Source organism: Numida meleagris, chromosome Z (assembly GCF_002078875.1).
Source record: "Numida meleagris isolate 19003 breed g44 Domestic line chromosome Z, NumMel1.0, whole genome shotgun sequence".
In the NCBI taxonomy this organism is placed as follows: Eukaryota; Metazoa; Chordata; class Aves; order Galliformes; family Numididae; genus Numida; species Numida meleagris.
In genome coordinates, this window is record NC_034438.1 from 44108898 (window position 1) to 44127832 (window position 18935).

At 43.6% G+C, this 18935-nt stretch overlaps 1 protein-coding gene across 4 annotated transcripts in view; it reads right to left on the reverse strand.

The window, feature by feature from the left end:
* The window catches only part of AUH (AU RNA binding methylglutaconyl-CoA hydratase), a 134650-nt gene that overhangs the window by 114630 nt on the left and 1085 nt on the right, over positions 1–18935 (reverse strand). For 2 of the 4 annotated variants that reach the window (XM_021379698.1, XM_021379695.1), the window contains exons 2-3: positions 3706–3773; positions 3521–3608 (exon numbers count right to left, since the gene is read on the reverse strand). The exons of 1 other annotated variant lie outside the window; for it this stretch is intronic. In XM_021379698.1, coding sequence (XP_021235373.1) covers positions 3521–3608; positions 3706–3773 — 156 coding nt within the window. Of the gene's footprint in view, positions 1–3520; positions 3609–3705; positions 3774–18374; positions 18389–18935 lie in introns of those variants that run through there. One more of the 4 variants, XM_021379697.1, reaches the window with a different exon arrangement.

Here is an 18935-nt window from a genome sequence, read left to right on the forward strand (position 1 = left end):
AGAATACTGTGGGAGACAGTGTCAAAGGCTTTGCTGAAGTCTAGGTAGACCACATCAACAGCCTTTCCCTCATCAACAAAGCAGGTCACTCGATCATAGAAGGAGATCAGGTTGGTCAGGCAGGACCTGCCCTTCACAAACTCATGCTGGCTGGGCCTGATACCCCGGTTGTCCTGCAAATGCTGTGTGATCTCCCTCAGGACAATCTGCTCCATAACCTTCCCTGGCACCGAGGTCAGGCTGACAGGCCTGTAGTTCCCCGGATCCTCCTTACGACCCTTCTTGTAGATGGGAGTCACACTGGCAAGTCTCCAGTCTTCTGGGACCTCTCCAGTTGACTAGGAACGCCGACAGATGATGGAAAGCAGCTTGGCTATCTCCTCCGCCAGCTCCCTCACCACTCTCAGATGGATATTGTCCGGTCCCATGGACTTGTGGCAGTCCAGGTGGAGTAGTATGTCTCTGACCGTTTCCTCCTGAATCATGGGGGGTTTATTCCGGTCCCCACCCGAGACTTCCAGGTCAGAGAGTAGAGTACTCTGAGGATAACTGGTCTGGCTTTTAAAGACAGACGTAAAAAAGGCATTGAGAACCTCAGCCTTTTCATTGTCCTCAGTGGCCACATTCCCAGCCACATCCAGTAAATATTTTGCTAGATCCAGTAATATTTTGCTAGATTCGATACGCTCCTCAGTCCCTCCCTCTCTCCTACTTCCCTAAGCCATTATCTGTTTTCTCCATATTCCCCTATGCTTTCTGCATTTTTCCTCTCTTTATACACATCTCTTAACACCTTCTACAGAAGCAAACCATACAGCCACTTAGCTCTTTCTGATCATTATCATTGGCAAATTCTGTCTCAAATCTTCCAGCTCATCCTGAATTTCAGTTACCACCATTGGAACATCATAATTTCACTGGTTCAGTTGCAAGAGATTCCTTTCACAGACCCACCCTCTTGTCATTCACTTTTTATTTTTGTTAAATTAGGATAATTGGTCCATGCCCTGACTCCAAACCCTGATTTAAGATCTAGCTATCCAGTCCTAGTCTTTTTTCACTCCTCTTTTCACAGTTATTTTCCCTTCCTGTGTCCACATATAAACATTCTTGCATCTTATCATAGAATCATAGAATCCTTAGAGTTGAAAGGGACCCTTAAAGGTCAGCTAGTCCAACTTCCTTGCAACGAACAGGGACACGCACAGCTAGGTCAGGTTGCCTAGGGCTTGATTTAGCCTCCACTGAAAGTCTCCAGGGACGAGGCATTCACCACAACTCTGGGCAACCTGTTCCAGTGCCTCACCACCCTCACTGTAAAAGATTTTATTCCTTATATCTAATCTAAATCTACTCTCTTTAAGCTTGAAATCATTTATCTTTGTTCTACCACTACAGATCCTACTAAAGAGTCTGCTCCCTTCTTTCCTGTAGCTCCCCGTTAGATACTGAAAGGCCACACTCAGGTCTGCCCAGAGCCTTTTCTTTTCCAGGCTGAATAGCCCCAGCTCTCTCAGCCTGTCCTCATGGGAGTGGTGTTCCATTCCATGGATCATTTCTGTGGCCTTCCTCTGGACGCGCTCCAACAGGCCTGTGTCTCTCCTGTACTGAGGACTCCACAACTAAAAGCAGTACTCCAGGTGAGGCCTCACGAGCACAGAGTGGTGATTTGTAATGTAGCCCATAGCCTTCTAGGCTGCGAGGCTACATTAATGGCTCATGTCCAGCTTCCCATCCACCAGTATCCCCAGGACTTTTTTGGAAGGGCAGTGCTCAATCCTTTCATCCCCCAGCCTGTGTTGGTAGTGGATGTTACCTTGACCCAGGTAGAACACCTTGCACTTGGATTTGTTGAACCTCATGAGGTTCTCCAGGGCCCACTGCTCAAGCCTGCCTAGGTCCTTCTGGATGGCATTCCATCCCTCTAGTGTATCAACAGCACCTCACAGCTTGTTGTCATCCACAAAATTGCTGAGTTGTCCACAGTCAGCTTTCTATACACACTCTAAGTTGTTTTTCAAGCCAGACAAACAGACAACAAAGCAGTCTTTATACCTTAACAAGAAAATATCTCTGTGAAACCAGCCAGTAAATAATACTAAGTAACTTGGATTTCATAAATACTATTTTAATAGGGGACCTGAAATCCTTTCACTCAAAATTAGTCTGATCACAAATTTCCTATATTATAGCTACCACAAAATTCATGAATGTCAAAAAAATTGAAAAAAATAATTGCTAACAAGACAACTAAGAGACACATTTTCACATAAATTTTCTAACACCTAACTTGAAAACATATTTGCATGTGTTCCGCTGAACATTCACCACTCTTCATCAGTTTAAAAACTACAGCTTTTAATGTTTATTTTCCCAAAGATTATTGTTAGTTACTAATGTCTACAACTTCTTGTTTTAAAACCAAGATGCAACTTTTAAATGAAATATGATGATTAGCATACCTATATTCAAATTCTTGACATGTATTACAAAATGCTGTTATGGACTACTCCTTTTTTTCAAAATGATTCTTTATGGAAGCCTTATAAGCAACACACTGCAGCTGGATGAAAACAGTTACTAAAACTAACAACAACAAAATCTCACAATAATTTCTTAAACACATTATTCAAGTAAAAGCTGGAAACAATGTTTTGCATTTAAAATTGAATTAATTACGTTATGTGTGGTTAGTAAGCTTAACCACTGCATAAAACTAAGATTTTAGAATTGATCTTCTCATCTATCCTGACAGCTTTATTTATACATTAGAAAGAAGAAATGGACTTACTTATACCATTTGAAATGGATTAAAATTCAATTTGAACAAAGCACTGTGTTGAACATCTGAATACAACGACACTATTCATCTACGAAATACATGCCTGCTTCCACTGATTTTGATATGTTGACAAATTCTTGTTCCCAGCTTTTGGTTGTTCAGAGTTTTTGCCTTCTTAGGACTTAGGGCATTTTTACCACTCGATATTTGAGTTGTGCGTGTGCTTTGTTTTTTTTACACTCAGTCTATTAACTGAGGTTTAACTTTAATTAATTTAAAGTTGATTTTAACGTGTTTAAAATATTTTTAATACAACTTCCCATACAGTTATTTGCTGGTTTTGGTCCTTAGTGTGAACTACATGCAACAATTTGTAAGAGCTCAATTAAATGATTTTACACCACCACACTAGTTTTTGAAACACTTTATGACACAGAAAGAATAAAACAGATGTTCAGTTCTTGTTAACAATTGAGGAAAATCATATGAAACCATTCTGTTTGCTACTGAGATAAGAATATAATATAATGAATGAATATAATATTATGTATATAAGACAAGTTTCCTTGGAATCTGGGCTTTTTTGTTGTTGTTTTTCTTTTTGATTTTCTTTTTTTTTTTCATGTGCGTATCTTTGTGTCTGTGTGAGTGTGTGTGTGTAATGTATATGTGTGTCTGTGTGTGTGCAAAAAATTAGACAAAGATTTCCAGCTTCTCAGGAAAATTAAGTTTGCATACCAGCACAGAATATCCCTGGGACTTCACTTCGGAATATAACAGTTCGTACTTTCTTATCAGATTTCAAAGCATCCACAGCTTTTGACATCTAAAGAGAAAAGGAGGAAGGGGAATAACCAAACACTTTTAAAAGTATTTAATTCCAGTACTTCACCTTCATACTAGAAACTATTCTTTTCACTTACCATTTTTAAAAGATTTTTGTTAAGTGCATTCTTGGCATGAGATCTGTTTAACCCAAGCACCACAATTCCTGGAGGGGAAGAAAAATTGTATCACTGTTATAATACAGAAAAATATATAATACCCACATAAGTAATTATTTCAATTTCAGGATTGCTAAAAGAAAAATACTAGTGTAGTCATTTAGCTTTAGAAAGAAAAAAAAGTGGACTTGAGTTTTTCAATGCTGAACATTTCAGTGTTCAACAGAAATTATGTATTTTAACAAGTAAAAATATGGCCCTAACACTATCACATGAAATAGTGCTTATAAGGGCTAAATCTTAAATTACCTATGGCAAGCACAAATTTCATGTTTGTGTGCGAAGTGCTGACATGTAATCAAGCAAATTAATTCATTGTTTCCATATTTAGACAGCCTGCTTTGAGAAACTTCTTAAAGCAAGAAGTGCTATCACAGCTAAGACTAGCAATTCTGATACAGGTAAATGAAGTTACAGAGAGAGAGAATGCTAGCAACAAAATATCTGAACTTCTGTTTAAAAATAATAAAACTTACAGAAACTCACCCGCAAGATACAAGCTCAGTGCTAGGCTACACAGCTCTGATCACACTTTTATAGCTACCTTAGTCCACTAAGAGATCCGTTGACTCAATGTGAGATTACATATTACACTGATCTGTGTCACACAAGAAACACCGTTTGCTTGTCCTTATTCCTTCTCCTTTAGCTTAACAGGCATGACAATCAAATGGGAAAATCCCATGAAGTTTATCCAGATAATAATCTTTTAGGCAATTACTTCCTGAACATATTACAATTTCCTGAATCCTAAACATCAGAAATTGATCCAATCTTGCTAAGGTCTTAACAATCAGGATTTTGTTTTTCACCTGGAGAATAGAAGGCAAATGAAGACAATGGACTAGCACTGGGTCTAGGAATGAAAAAGGGAGCTCCCTTTGTTGCAAACAAAAAGGCCCACAGTGTTGCCATCAACCTACCAGAAACTCAGTATTTGCCTCTGTATTTACTGCCACAACACCAAACTCTGCAACTACCATCTCGACATACTCAGGCTCTCCTAGTCACCTTTGGAGGCTGTCTTGTTTTCTCAGTACATACTATTTCTTTCACAGAAATATGTCCACCCAAAGCAATGATCTATTAGTGTTTAAGCCCACTCTCCTTCCTCTTTCTCCTGAGTGTATGTGCCTACACACATACACACTGTTAAACTGAGCTCCTGCTCCTCCTGCAGCTACCAATTTGACAACAAAGTCTTCCATTCACCAGCTACCATGCCCAAAGTTTAGATGAAAATGGTTAAACCCAAGTAGAAGAGCACACTTTGCTCTTGATTGCTCCCAAGGTCCAATTAATCCTTACCAAGAAAGAGAAGAGCCTGGCTGATCCAAAAAACCTTCACTCCTTTATTCTCTAAAACCAAACTACATTCATCAACATGCCTTGAGGTCTTCATCTAGGACCTCCTGCAACAGCCCTCAATCAGCACTCAAAACAGGAATCTCTTCATGCTTCTGAGAGCAGCACTTTTCTACTGTTGAAACTTATTCTTCAGGAGGATGGTACCTTCACACACAGATAAAGCAAAATCAGCACCACATTTTAAAGCAACAAAGAGCCAGCTGACCTGGCTCTGATTTTAAGCTCTAAGGCTGGTACACTTGCATATCCAAGGTTTGAATAAGGTGAAGACATTATCATCTCAAACTATTTTTTAACTAAAAAATAAGGTCCTTAGCAAAAGCATGTTTTTTCAATGGCAGTGACATTCTTCAGCTACGACCGTCAACATTAGAAGGATCTCCCAAATAACATTAAAACATATTTAGTAATTTTCCTATGAAGAAGGGCCCCTTAGAGACAAATCATGCAAGTTAAGTCTTAGAAGTATCCCTCCAAGTCATAAGCCTATCAATTCTGTCTCCCTTTCAAGATAAGTGAGAAGTAAATAAAGATGACATCCATTTCTTAAATAAGAGGGGGGGAAAAAAAGTAAAGCAGTAACTGCAAGCAGAAAAGCATATGAGGTTAATATGAGAAAATCATATATTGAAGTGAGGCATATTAAAAGATATTCCCCAATACCTGTTTGAGTCAATTTTGTTCTAATACTTCATTACAGTATTATCTGGGCATCCTTAAATTCCTTGGTTATTTTTAAAACTTCCATAAGACTTGGGAAGTTTTCCTAATGTATTAATCAATGACCAAACTACAGATCAATTGAGTACCTGCTCAGTCATATTATCGAAGTAGAAAAATACTTACTTCCATTTCAGTAATTTAATCCCAAGCATGTACTTTCTCCCTTCCCTAGCCTACTCCAAGATCTTCTTGTCACCAAAATCTGGGAATACAACTCACCATGTCAGTTTGCCAAAGACTCGGAATTAATTGCTGGGTGTCATCCTAACAGAAACTGTTTAAGGCAAGTTTTCCCTGTTTTGGGTATCCAACAGACTTTAAATCCCTGGTCATTTGGGCATATAAATTTTAGATGGGATGACATTTCCTAATCAGGGCAAATTGGGCACCAGACAACACTGCAGAGTCCCACCAAACCTTCTGGGGAAAAAAAAATAGCAAGAAGTACAAACATTATTGCTAACCATTTTAACAATTATGGCTAGCAATACAGAGTAGTTGATTCTTTGCATGCATTCTGAAAAATCTCACATCCTCATTTGAAACTTTTAATCATGGTTCACTCTTCCAGAGTGTCTACCTATGGGCATGCTTGTCAATATCTTTAAAAAAAATTCAAAAAACTTATCTGTAAAAAGTAGTAAATACTCATCATCACATTCACAAACAAATATCAGAATAAATCATAATAATGGAATTCCAATATCTTTCCAATGTCAAGAAAGTTGCAAATACATTATAAACGTATTCCAAGTTGGGAGGGAGTGCTGATCTGCTGGAGGGTAGAAAGACTTTACAGAGGGACCTGGGTAGACTGGAACTATGGGCCAAGGTAAACCATATGAGTTTCAATAGGGCCAAGTGTCGGGTCCTGCAATTTGGTCACAACAACCCCAGGAAACCCTATAGGCCTAGGGAGGAGTGGCTGGAAAGCTGCCTGACAGAAAGGGACCTTGGTGTGCTGATGAACTGTCGGCTGAATATGAGCCAGCAGTGTGCCCAGGTGGCCAAGAAGGCCAGTGGCATCCTGGCTTGGATCAGGAATGGTGCGGTGAGCAGGACTAGGGAAGTCATCCTGCCCCTGTACTCGGCACCAGTGAGGCCCCACCTTGAGTACTGTGTTCAGTTTTGGGCACCTCAATACAGAAAGGACATTGAGGTGCTGGAGCAGGTCCAAAGAAGGGCAACAAGGCTTGTGAAGGGCTTGGAGAATATGCCCTATGAGGAGCAACTGAACGAACTGGGGCTGTTTAGTCTGGAGAAGAGGAGGCTGAGGGAAGACCTTATTGCTCACTTCAAATACCTGAAAGGTGATTGCAGTGAGTGGGGTTGGTCTCTTCTCACTGGTGACAGGTGACAGGACAAGGAGAAATGGCCTCAAGTTGCAGCAGGGGAGATTTAGGTTGAATATCAGGAAAAACTTCCTTACAGAAAGGATTGTTAAGCACCGGAACAGGCTCCCCAGGGAGGTGGTTGAGTCACCATCCCTGAAAGTGTTTAAAAACTGTTTGGATCTGGTGCTCAGGGACATGATTTAGCGGTGGGTGGTTAGAGTAGTATGGTTAAGTTGTGGTTGGACTTGATGACCTTTAAGGTCTTTTCCAACCTGAGCAATTCTATGATTCTATGAAGGAACAGCCATTCAGACAATGCTGAATGCAGTATTGATTTCATAATTTTTTCCTGGGAGTCATTTCCACATTACTGCAGAAAACTCTTTAGCAAATAAGATGTATCTAATATTAATCACACGTACATATTAAAAGTCATATTTCACTCTATTATCTCGATTCCAATGCTATGTAAGTAGTCAAGGACAGTTTGTATTATTTCTCAGCTCTATATATGGGAACTGTTAGGTCATAGCCTGAACCAGTGATTGAGCACCTGGTAAAGGGGCGTAGCCAGCCCTGGGTGCACAGGTGGAAGCAACTTACCTGTGCGATCAGAAGGGGTCACACACCCTTCCCTAACCTCATTTAAGGGCTGGCAACCACAAAGGAAGCATCTCTACTTGAAGACTGCCTCCTTTGGAATGTTTTGGAAGTCCTGATTCTGCAGAAAGGGGTAAGCAATTCCTTCTTTATTACCAGATTGCGACTGCCACATTTCTTGTGTGATCTGAAACTGGTTCAAAGCAACTCTATCTGCTGCCTCCTATCCCAACAGAGGAAAAGCATAAGTAAACATACAATGAATACTACTCTTGCCACCAGAGCTGTGGCATAATTTTTAATGTTAAAAAGAAAATTATAATTAAGTCACACAAGTATAAAAAGCAAAACTGTATTTTAGTGAGAAAAGGATACACATACATACAAGGATTGTTCCAAAAGTAATGCATCATTTTTCACTATGTTGGCCCACACTGCCGGAAGCAGATGTTGGTGGTATGGCAGAACAGGTTGAACCTTCCCACTAATATTCCGTTACATTTACTTATTGTGTGACAGATGGCAGCAGAAAGACAGTTTGTCAAAACAGCATCTGACATGGAAGTGTGTACGAGGCAAAGGGGTGTCACTGAGTTCCTCCATATGGGGAAAAAAATGGCACCTACTGACATTTATTGATGTTTGCTGAACAAATGTCCAAACAGTGAATGTGAGCGCAGTGACATGGGGGGTGGTGCATTTCAGGAGTTGTGACAGCGGGTCACCTCCACTGGTGCAGGTGTTTACAAATCACAGAATCATCAAGCTCAGAAAAGACCTCCAAGATCATCTAATCCAAATGTCTATCTACCAACAATATTTCCCCACTTAATCATGTCCTTTAGTACAACATCTACGCATTTTCTGAACCCCTCTAGGGATGGTGAATCAACCATCCCTGGGCAGCCCATTCCAGCACCTGACCACTCTCTCAGAAAAGAAATTTCTCCTAATGTCCAGCCTGAATCTCCCCAGCAAAAGTTGAGGCTAATACCTCTCATCCTATCACTAGTTAAGTGGGAGAAAAGACTAACTCCCACCTTGCCACAACCTCCTTTCACGCAGCTGTAGAGATCTACAAGGTCTACGCTGAGCCTCCTCTTCTCTACACTAAACAATTCAAGTTCCTTTAGCTGCACCTTACAAGACACTGGGTCAGGGAACAAAAAGGTCCTGGCCGAAGAATGATCCTGAATTGGAACGAAGTATTCTGACAGAGAGCATAACTGGATGGCTGCGTGACTAGAACCATGGGTCACATGACAGTTCTGAGGAAAGCAGCATTTGCAGCTAAAGCCGCTTATCTTGTTTTGGTAGGAAGCTGACCTTGATAGTTCAGCTTGTTTTGCAAAGAACTTGCTTTTTGCAAGCAGGTATTCCACTTGAACTCTTCACCACGCGCTGACCACACGGATCCAGCGAGCAAGTGGAAAAATCCCTGTAGACCCTGGAGAGAATAAAACCAAGAGGAAGGTTGTGGTGGATTTTTAGAGAAGAAAAGTGCACCTTGAAGCAGGAGATATCCTTCTGACACTTCCTGTTGAATCCACTATGTTGGCATGTTCCTTCTCTTTCTCCTACTTGGCAATTCACCTGTCTCTCAAGGGTGAGTAAGTAATACTGCACTTGCTTGCCACTATCTGATCTAATCTAGAATAGATGCCTGTATGTGTGTTTGTGTGCATCAAATACAATTCATAACCCTGCTGCTCTGAGCGTGTAGTTTCCTTCCCTCCACTCCTGAGACATCCTGTCTCTCAGATCTGAACGTACTCTGAAACAGATGCATGCTCCAGATCCCTCACCATCTTTGTTGCCCTTCTCTGGACATGCTCCGGGCCTCAGTGTCTTTCTGACAGCGAGGGGACCAAAACTGAACACAGTACTTGAGTTGCGGCCTCACTAGAGCTTAGTACAGGGGGACACTTCCCTGCTGCTGCTGGCAACACTGTTTCTGATACAAGCCAAGATGCCATCGGTCTTCTTGGCCACCTGGGCACACTGCTGGCTCATGTTCAGCTGAGCATCGACCAATACCCCCCCGTCCATTTCATCTATACAGTCTTCCAGACACTCTGCCCCAAGCCTGTTGTGTTGTCTGGGGTTGTTGTGACCAAAGGGCAGGACCTGGCACTTGGTCTTGCTGAACTTCATCGCAGTGGCCTCAGTCCACAGATCTAGCCTCTCCAGATCCCTCTGAAGGACCTTCCTATCCCCAGCCAGATCGACACTTTCTCTCAACTTAGTGTCATCTGCAAACTTGCTGCAGGTGCACTCAATCCCCTTGTCCAGGTCATCAATAATGATATTACACAGGATAGGCCACTGTACTGACTCCTGAGGAACACTGCTCGTGACCGGTCGTCAGCTGGATTTAACTCCATTCACCACCAATCTCTGGGCCCAGCCTTTCAGCCAGTTCTTTATCACAGAAATCACAGAACTGTAGGAGTTGGAAGGGCCCTCTAGAGATCATCAAGTCCAGCCCCCCTGCCAAAGCAGGCTCCCTGCAGTAGGCTGCACAGGTAGGTGTCAAGGCAGGTCTTGAATATCTCCAGAGAAGGAGAATCCACGACCCCCCTGGGCAGCCTGTTCCAGTGCTCCGTCACCCTCACTGTGATGAAGTTCCTTCACATATTGGTGCGGAACTTCCTATGCTCAAGTTCAACTGTTTCCCCTTGTCCTGTCCCCACAGACCACTGAAAAGAGGTTAGCCATGTCCCTTTGACTCCCAGAAAAGTGTGTACCTGTCCAAGGCACAGGCTGCTAGCTTCTCTAGGAGAATACTGTGGGAGACTGTCAAAGGCTTCACCCAAGTCTGTCATGATTTTATGATTTTAGATTGGTATTCCACATCATAACATCATGTAGTGTACTGGGAATTAAAGAGTTAATACTACAGTTCTGCAGATTGACGATACTTCCGGTCTTTTGGTCTCCGAAGAGAAGAATGAACTACAACTGCCAGAAGACTTTCTTGTTCCATTTCCTTTTTCCGTTTGGAGGGAAAGATAAAACTGACTGGGAGTCACGAAACTGCCTCTTTGCTCTCTTTGTTCTCTGTGCTCCCTGGTCATCTTGCCAACAGCATTAAAATAGGGACTTTGGTCTCGGAAACCCCCTCTCCCTCGTTTTATTTATTAGCTTCAATTCCAATTAGATTGTATTATATTGTATCATCTCACATTCTGCTTGTATATTTAGTAAATTAAGTTTTCTCATTATCTCGTTACCACTCTTTTCATTGTTGAGGTCTACCTCTCTACCTTCTTCCCTTTTCCCTCATTCCTGGGGCATGGGTCTGTTGGTCCCTTTGACCCCTGTCATGGAACTAGGCCAAATAGGGATGAAATGTGACAGAAGTCTACGTAGACTATGTCCACAGCCTTTCCCTCATCCACCAGGATGGTCACTCAATCACACAAGGAGATCATGAAAGGCAGGTCAAGCAGGACCTGCCTTTCATGAACCCATGATGGCTGGGCCTGATCGCCTGGCTGTCCCACACATGCTGTGCTATCTCACTCCGCTCCTAACCTTCTCTGGCACCAAGGTCAGGCTGACAGGCCTGCAGTTCCCTGGATCCTCCTTACAATCCTTGTAGATGGGAGTCACATCAGAAAGTCTCTAGTTCTGTAAGACCTCTCCAGTTGACCAAGAATGCTAATAGATGGTGGAAAGTGGCCTGGCAATCACCTCCGCCAGCTCCCTCAAGTAGATCCCATCTGGCCAATGGACATGTGGCAGTCCAGGTGGAATTGTAGGTCTCTGACTGTGGGGAGTTTATTCTGCTTCCCATCTCAGACTTCCAAGTCAGGGGGTAGAGTACCCCAAGGATAACTGGTCTGACTTTTAAAGACAAATGTAAAGAAGGCACTGAGAACAGGCATGCAGGCTTTTGCTCATCACTGGTGACAATGCACACCTAATGGTTTTGATTATGCTGAAAAACAGTGCTTTGTAGCCAAGAATTTCCTCCATCAAACAGTGTTTTGTGGTCTTTGCATCTGTTCTAGTTTCCATGGAAAAAAGAGGAATTACTTTCAGAGCAACCTACGTATACGCATGATAGCTTCAAAATACCTGTAAATTCCCAGACACATCCTCATTTCACAGTGTAACTAAATATGGGATTTTTATGAGTAAATAGTTCATCTTAAAAGGTTCTTGTACTTCAAAAGAGACAGCAAAATATACATTATATCATTATTTAAAACCATTGAGAGAGAAGATTGTATTTCTTTCCACATTATACAAAACAGGGTGAATCAACTTAAGTAAAATGATTAGATCTTGTATTAAATTCAGTTTATATCAATACACAGGAAACCGTGCTTTAATGATTTTTATGTGTTCTGTTTTGTACTTCGTAGTTTTCAAATCAATATTCGTTCTCAATATTTAGTAGTAAAACTTTTACTTATAAATCCTGACTCTACATTCGTGCTAATAATTTATCCTATAAAGATTAATTTGATTTACATAAAAAGAACTTACAGAAATAATTTGTGTTACACATATGCAAACACACTATCAATCCAAACGTACTATTAAATAACTAAAAAAAATCTGAAATGAGAGAGAGAGAGATGAAAAGAGAGAAGCTGGTTCTTAGCTTGTCTCCATTTACTGTATTTTCTTAAGTGAAACAAGAAGCCACAGTGAGTGCACCATGAACAATTCTGGTTGTTTTCATTGATCAAAGTTTCAATGAGTACTTACGCACAAAATCATACAGACATGTATTGAGCACTATTTTAAAAAAGCAACTAAACAATTTTCAAAATCCTAAGTACACATCTTTACCATTTTATCTCTAAGTACTTCTGCATATCTTCCTGCACTCCTTAAATTAGTACGTCAGCTGCTCAAACTTTTAAACTTAAAAATAGAAGAGAAAGTAAAATTTCCTGTTTTATCAGCTATCAATTTTCCAAGCTGTGAAAGAACTATTTCAAATGAGACCATAATTGTTCTGCACATTTTATGTACATTAGAATTCTAACTGATGAAGATAGAAAATTGTCTTACATATACTAATTGAACTAAAAACCCTAAATTCATCCAAGTTTGTAAAGGGCTTCCTAATGCAACTTGGCTAGAAGTTCTGAAATTTCAACAGCTATAATAAATTTCCGACCTTGAAGATAATCAAATACAAATAATGTAAAAGACATGTATCTAATTAAAAAATAATAATGCACCCACATTTATCTCTACTCACAGCAAACTGATACTAAAGGCAATGTGATTTGCAATATCTTGTTCAGAATACATAAGCATTCTACAAAAACATTCAAACTAAATCTTTTGTATTCTTTTGTCTCAAATAAAAAATTCACTAATTTGCCCTTTCAAATATAGTCTCATTTCAGTATATGCTTAATACCTTCCCAAAAAGTGCGGTATATGAGTCACGTAAAAGTGTTATGGAGCAGAGCAATTTGCTACTTTGCCTGAAGGGACAGAAGTGTCTAGAGCTACGGGATGCGCACCTCTGTGTGAGGCAGCTCTGGTCAGTTTTCCTGCTTCCACATGCAGCACTGGGGACGATGCACCTTCTGCCAAGCAACTCAGAAAGACTAGGTATGTACAAGAACAGAAGAATAGCACAAATGAACATGTGTATGTCTTGAAAGGTAGTTACAGAGACAGGGTCTGTCCCTGTATACAGTGAAGAAGTATGAAGTGGAAGAATATGCAGGGGCAACAGTGCCTGGGTCCCACTTGGAAGGACCTGGAAGGAACTGCTGGAGAAGGAAATGGTAGGTAAGGGATGAGTGACAAAAACCACTGGAGCTTAAATGGCATTAGCAACCTAATGGAGCACAGGTATTACATGCTGTAAACTAAAACAGATAGATTAATTTGTCACATGGGGAGAGGAGGACGGCATGTGCCAGCATGCCAGGGAAGATGCAGAGAGAGAGAAGTTTCTTCTGCAGAAAGAAAAAAGCACAGAACGTACAAGAAAAAATACCCTCCAACATTTTACCAAGCCTTCTTTGCTCCTCTCTTGCCTCCACTTCAATTTAAAATGACCTTAAAATTAAGACATATGTTTAAAACCAATTCTCAGTTCCTCAGTTGGTTGAGAAAATAGGACCAAAGAAGTACTGTCTTTAAGGAACTCTTGCGATTAGAATCATAAAATTAGCTAGGTTGGAAAAGACCTACAAGATCATCCAGTCCTACCATCCACCTATCACCAATAATCCCACTAAACCAGGTCTCTCAACACGATATCTAAATGTTTCTTGAACACCTCCAAGGACAGTGACTCAACCACCTCCCTGGGCAGCCCATTCCAGCGCCTGACCACTCTTTCAGAAAAGTAGTGTTTCCTAATGTCCAGCCTAAATCTCCCCTGGCACAACTTGAGGCCATTCTCCCTCATCCTGTCATTAGTTATAAGAGAGAAGAGACCGACCCCAGCTCACTACAACCTCCCTTCAGGTAGTTAGAGAGAGCGATAAGGTCTCCCCTGAGCCTCCTCTTCTCCAGACTGAACAATCCCAGCTCCCTCAGCCGCTCCTCGTAAGGCCTGTGCTCCAGACCCCTCACCAGCTTCGTCACCCTCCTCTGAACACGCTCCCGGGCCTCAATGTCTTTCTTGCAGTGAGGGGACCAAAACTGGACATAGTACTTGAGGCGGGGCCCCACCAGAGCTGAGTACAGAGGGACAATGACTTCCCTACTCCTACTGGCAACACTGTTTCTGACACAAGCCAAGATGCCATTGGCCCTCTTGGCCACCTGGGCACACTGCTGGCTCATGCTCAGCCGAGCATCGACCAACACCCCCAGGTCTGTTTCCTCCACACAACCATCCAGCCACTCTGCCCCAAGCCTGTAGCGTTGCCTAGGTTTGTTGCAGCCCAAATGCAGGACCCGGCACTTGGTCTTGTTGAACCTCATCCCATTGGCTTCAGCCCAGAGATTCAGCCTGTCCAGATCTCTCTGTAGGGCCTTGCTACCCCCAGGCAGATTGACACTTCCTGCCAGCTTGGTGTCATCTGCAAACTTACTGAGGGTGCTCTCAATGCCCTCATCCAGGTCATCAATAAAGATACTGAAGAGGACAGGCCCCAGCACCGACCCCTGGGGAACACCACTTGTGACCAGTCGCCAGCTGGATTTAACTCCATTCACCACCACTCTCTGGGCCCGGCCCTCCAGCCAGCTCCTTACCCAGCAAAGAGTGTACCTGTCCAAGCCACGGGCTGCCAGTTTCTCCAGGAGAATACTGTGGGAGACAGTGTCAAAGGCTTTGCTGAAGTCTAGGTAGACCACATCAACAGCCTTTCCCTCATCAACAAAGCAGGTCACTCGATCATAGAAGGAGATCAGGTTGGTCAGGCAGGACCTGCCCTTCACAAACTCATGCTGGCTGGGCCTGATACCCCGGTTGTCCTGCAAATGCTGTGTGATCTCCCTCAGGACAATCTGCTCCATAACCTTCCCTGGCACCGAGGTCAGGCTGACAGGCCTGTAGTTCCCCGGATCCTCCTTACGACCCTTCTTGTAGATGGGAGTCACACTGGCAAGTCTCCAGTCTTCTGGGACCTCTCCAGTTGACTAGGAACGCCGACAGATGATGGAAAGCAGCTTGGCTATCTCCTCCGCCAGCTCCCTCACCACTCTCAGATGGATATTGTCCGGTCCCATGGACTTGTGGCAGTCCAGGTGGAGTAGTATGTCTCTGACCGTTTCCTCCTGAATCATGGGGGGTTTATTCCGGTCCCCACCCGAGACTTCCAGGTCAGAGAGTAGAGTACTCTGAGGATAACTGGTCTGGCTTTTAAAGACAGACGTAAAAAAGGCATTGAGAACCTCAGCCTTTTCATTGTCCTCAGTGGCCACATTCCCAGCCGTGCCCAGTAAGGAATGGAGATTCTCCTTGGTCCTCCTCTTACTGTTAATATATTTGTAAAAGAGTTTCTTGTTCCCTTTTATCCCAGCAGCCAAGCTGAGTTCGAGCTGGGCTTTTGCCTTTCTAATTTTCTCCCTGCACATCCTAACAACTTCTTCGTATTCTCCCCGAGTTGCCTGTCCCTTCTTCCACAGGAGGTAGATTCTCTCTTTCTCCTGGAGCCTCAGGAAAAGCTCCCTGTTCATCCACACCAGTCTCCTTCCCGGCCGGTTCATTTTGAGGCTCAGGAGGACAGCCTGTTCCTGTGCCTTCAGGACTTCCTTCTTGAAGAGCGACCAGCCTTCCTGGACCCCTTTACCTCCAAGATTGAATCTCAAGGGACCCTCCCTACCAGTCTCCTGAACAATTCGAACTCTGCCCTCCAGAAGTCCAAAGAAGCAGTTTTGCTGTCCCCTCTCCTGGTTCCACCAAGAATTGAGAACTCTACCATTTCATGGTCCACATCTCCCACCAGACCTTCCCAGTTTGTAAACACCAGGTCTAGCAGGGCACCTCCCCTGGTAGGCTCTCTCACCAGCTGCAGAAGGAAGTTATCTTCCACACACTCTACAAACCTCCTAGACTGCTTCCTCTGAGCTGTTTTGTATTCCCAGCATATATCGGGGAAGTTGAAGTCCTCCATTAGGACAAGGGCTGACAATTGCATAACTTCTTCCAGCTGTTCATAGAACGACTCATCTGTCTCTTCATCCAGGTTAGGTAGTCTATAACAGAACCCCACCAGGATGTCTGCCTTGTCAACCTTTTCTTTGATCCTAACCCACAGAGATTCAACATTATCTTCTCTAGTTGCAAGCTCGATAACATCAAAACAGTCTCTAGCATAGGGAGCCACGCCACCACCCCCTCCTTCCTTGCCTATCCTTTCTGAAGAGCTTGTAGATATCCATCGCAGCACTCCAGTCATGGGAGCAATCCCACCATGTTTCCGTAATGGCAACTAGGTCATAGTTTGCCTGCCACACAATGGCTTCGAGCCCCTCCTGTTTGTTGCTCATGCTGCAAGCATTGGCATAGATGCACTTCAGCTGAGCCCCCTGCCTCACCTGTAATCCCAATGCTCCCCTAGGCACACCTCTTGCAGGGCTGGTTTTATCCCTTTCCCCCTTTGTCTCTAGTTTAAAGCCTTCTCTATAAACCCTGCCAGCTCCTGGGCAAGGATGTGTTTCCCCCTTTGAGACAGGACAGACCCATCAGCAGACCTCAGGCCTGGTGCCAAGTAAACCGCCCCATGACCAAAGAACCCCAAATTCTTGCATTTGCGCCAGCCTCTCAGCCATGTGTTTATGAGATGGGTTTTCCTGCCCCTCTCAGTGTCCTTCTCTGTCACTGAAGGGATAGAAGAAAATACCACCTGTACTCCTTTTCCCTGAACTAACTACCCTAGCCCCCTGAAGTCATTTTTGATAAGTTTCAGGCTTCTGTCAGCAACCTCATCGCTGCCAGCCTGAACTATTAATGAAGGGTAATAATCAGAGGGGTGGATCAGAGCGGGGAGTTTTCTAGAAATATCCCTGACCTGGGCCCCAGGGAGGCAGCACACCTCCCTACAGGTAGGGTCAGGTCAACATACAGGGCCCTCCGTTCCTCTCAGAAGGGAGTCACCTATGATGATCACCCTTCTGTCCTTCCTGGCGGAGGCAATCTCAAGGCATGGAGTTGACTGCCTCACCCTAGGCAACTTTGGCAACTTCACAGGCAGACCTCCTCCTGCATCCTCACTCACCTCTCTCTCAGGTTCCAGGGCCTCAAACCTGTTACAGCGGCACCTGGGGAACCGAGGCAGGCCGGGATGGGGTTGCCTGCGTCGCCAAGCTGGGACTTCCTTTCCTCCTCCCAGTTTGTTTCCCTCAGCTCGATTATGGCAGGTGAGAGGATATGCCACCATTTGGGGGCTATCACTCTGGTGTCTTCCCCGCAGAGAGTTACACCACCAGTCTATCTCCCGCTCACATTCCCTGATGGATCTTAATCTCTCCACCTCCTCCTTGAGCTCCACTACCTTACTGAGCAGCTCATCCACCTGCTCACACCTCACACAGGTGGAATCCCTGCCACCCTCCCCGGCAGCAGCAGGCTCAGGCACTCCCTGCAGCCTGAGACCTGAACAGCTACATCTCTGGGCAGGCCCTCCATCTGGCTTGCTACAGTCTTCTTGGGGTGAGCCCCCAGCCTGATGGAGACCATGTTTCAATTTGAGGTCTCAGAGACTGCGAATGTGAGAGCAGGTCTCCTGAGCAAACAGGGACAGCACTAACACAACCTTCTCCTTGACCCACCTCTCACACCCACTGCCGTACAGTATGGGCAGTGTGGGCTGTGCTCACACACTGATTACACCTCCCTGTTCTCAGTGGGCAGCAAAGCTCTTTGCTAACTGTGAGTGATCTGTATGTGAGCTAGCTCCCACCCTCCCCAAGGCTGCTAATAGCCTAACAGCCAGAGGTCAAGGTCATGGATAAGATTAAGAGTGGGCAGTGCCAGCTCCACCTCTGCTAGCTTGCCAGCCTGCCCACAAGCTGCCAGCCCCCCAGCACAAGCACCGCGCTTTTCCTGGCTTCAAAAAGCCCTAAAAAGAGCTTTTTTTGTGGCCCTTTTTGCTTCAGATCCTTTGCCCAGTGCAGTCTTACCTGCCCTGAAGCAAGTCTCCACAACAAATAGAATAGAACAATAAGAAATGGATTTCAGGATCAGATTACATCATTAATCTTACTGACTCTTAAAAAACTGATATTCTAACCTTTAAGATAAAATTGAAAGTTTTACATATACAAATCTATCTATGCTTATATATGAATGCTCAACTCAAAGCTGCGTGCCCAAAACTCTGCCAAGTTTGACATAACTGAGTTGATTTTGAGAATTATAAACTGAATCCTGCAACTGAACACAAGATTTTTCCAAGACCTACTATCCACCTAAGGAAACCTGTATGTCACAGCATAGTGCTGCACACAAGGACTTTTTCCTTAGAAGTAGTTAGAACAACATGGATCTAAAAATAAATCCTCACAAGGAAAGCTCGCAGCTATTCTATCATTGAACATCCTGAGTTGGAAGGGACGCACAAGGAAGATGGAGTCCAACCCTGTCTACACACAGGATCACCCAAAACGCAAACCCTGCATCTGAGAGCAGTGTCCAAACACATCCTGAACTCCAGCATCTCCAGGCTGTGCCCACTGCTGTCT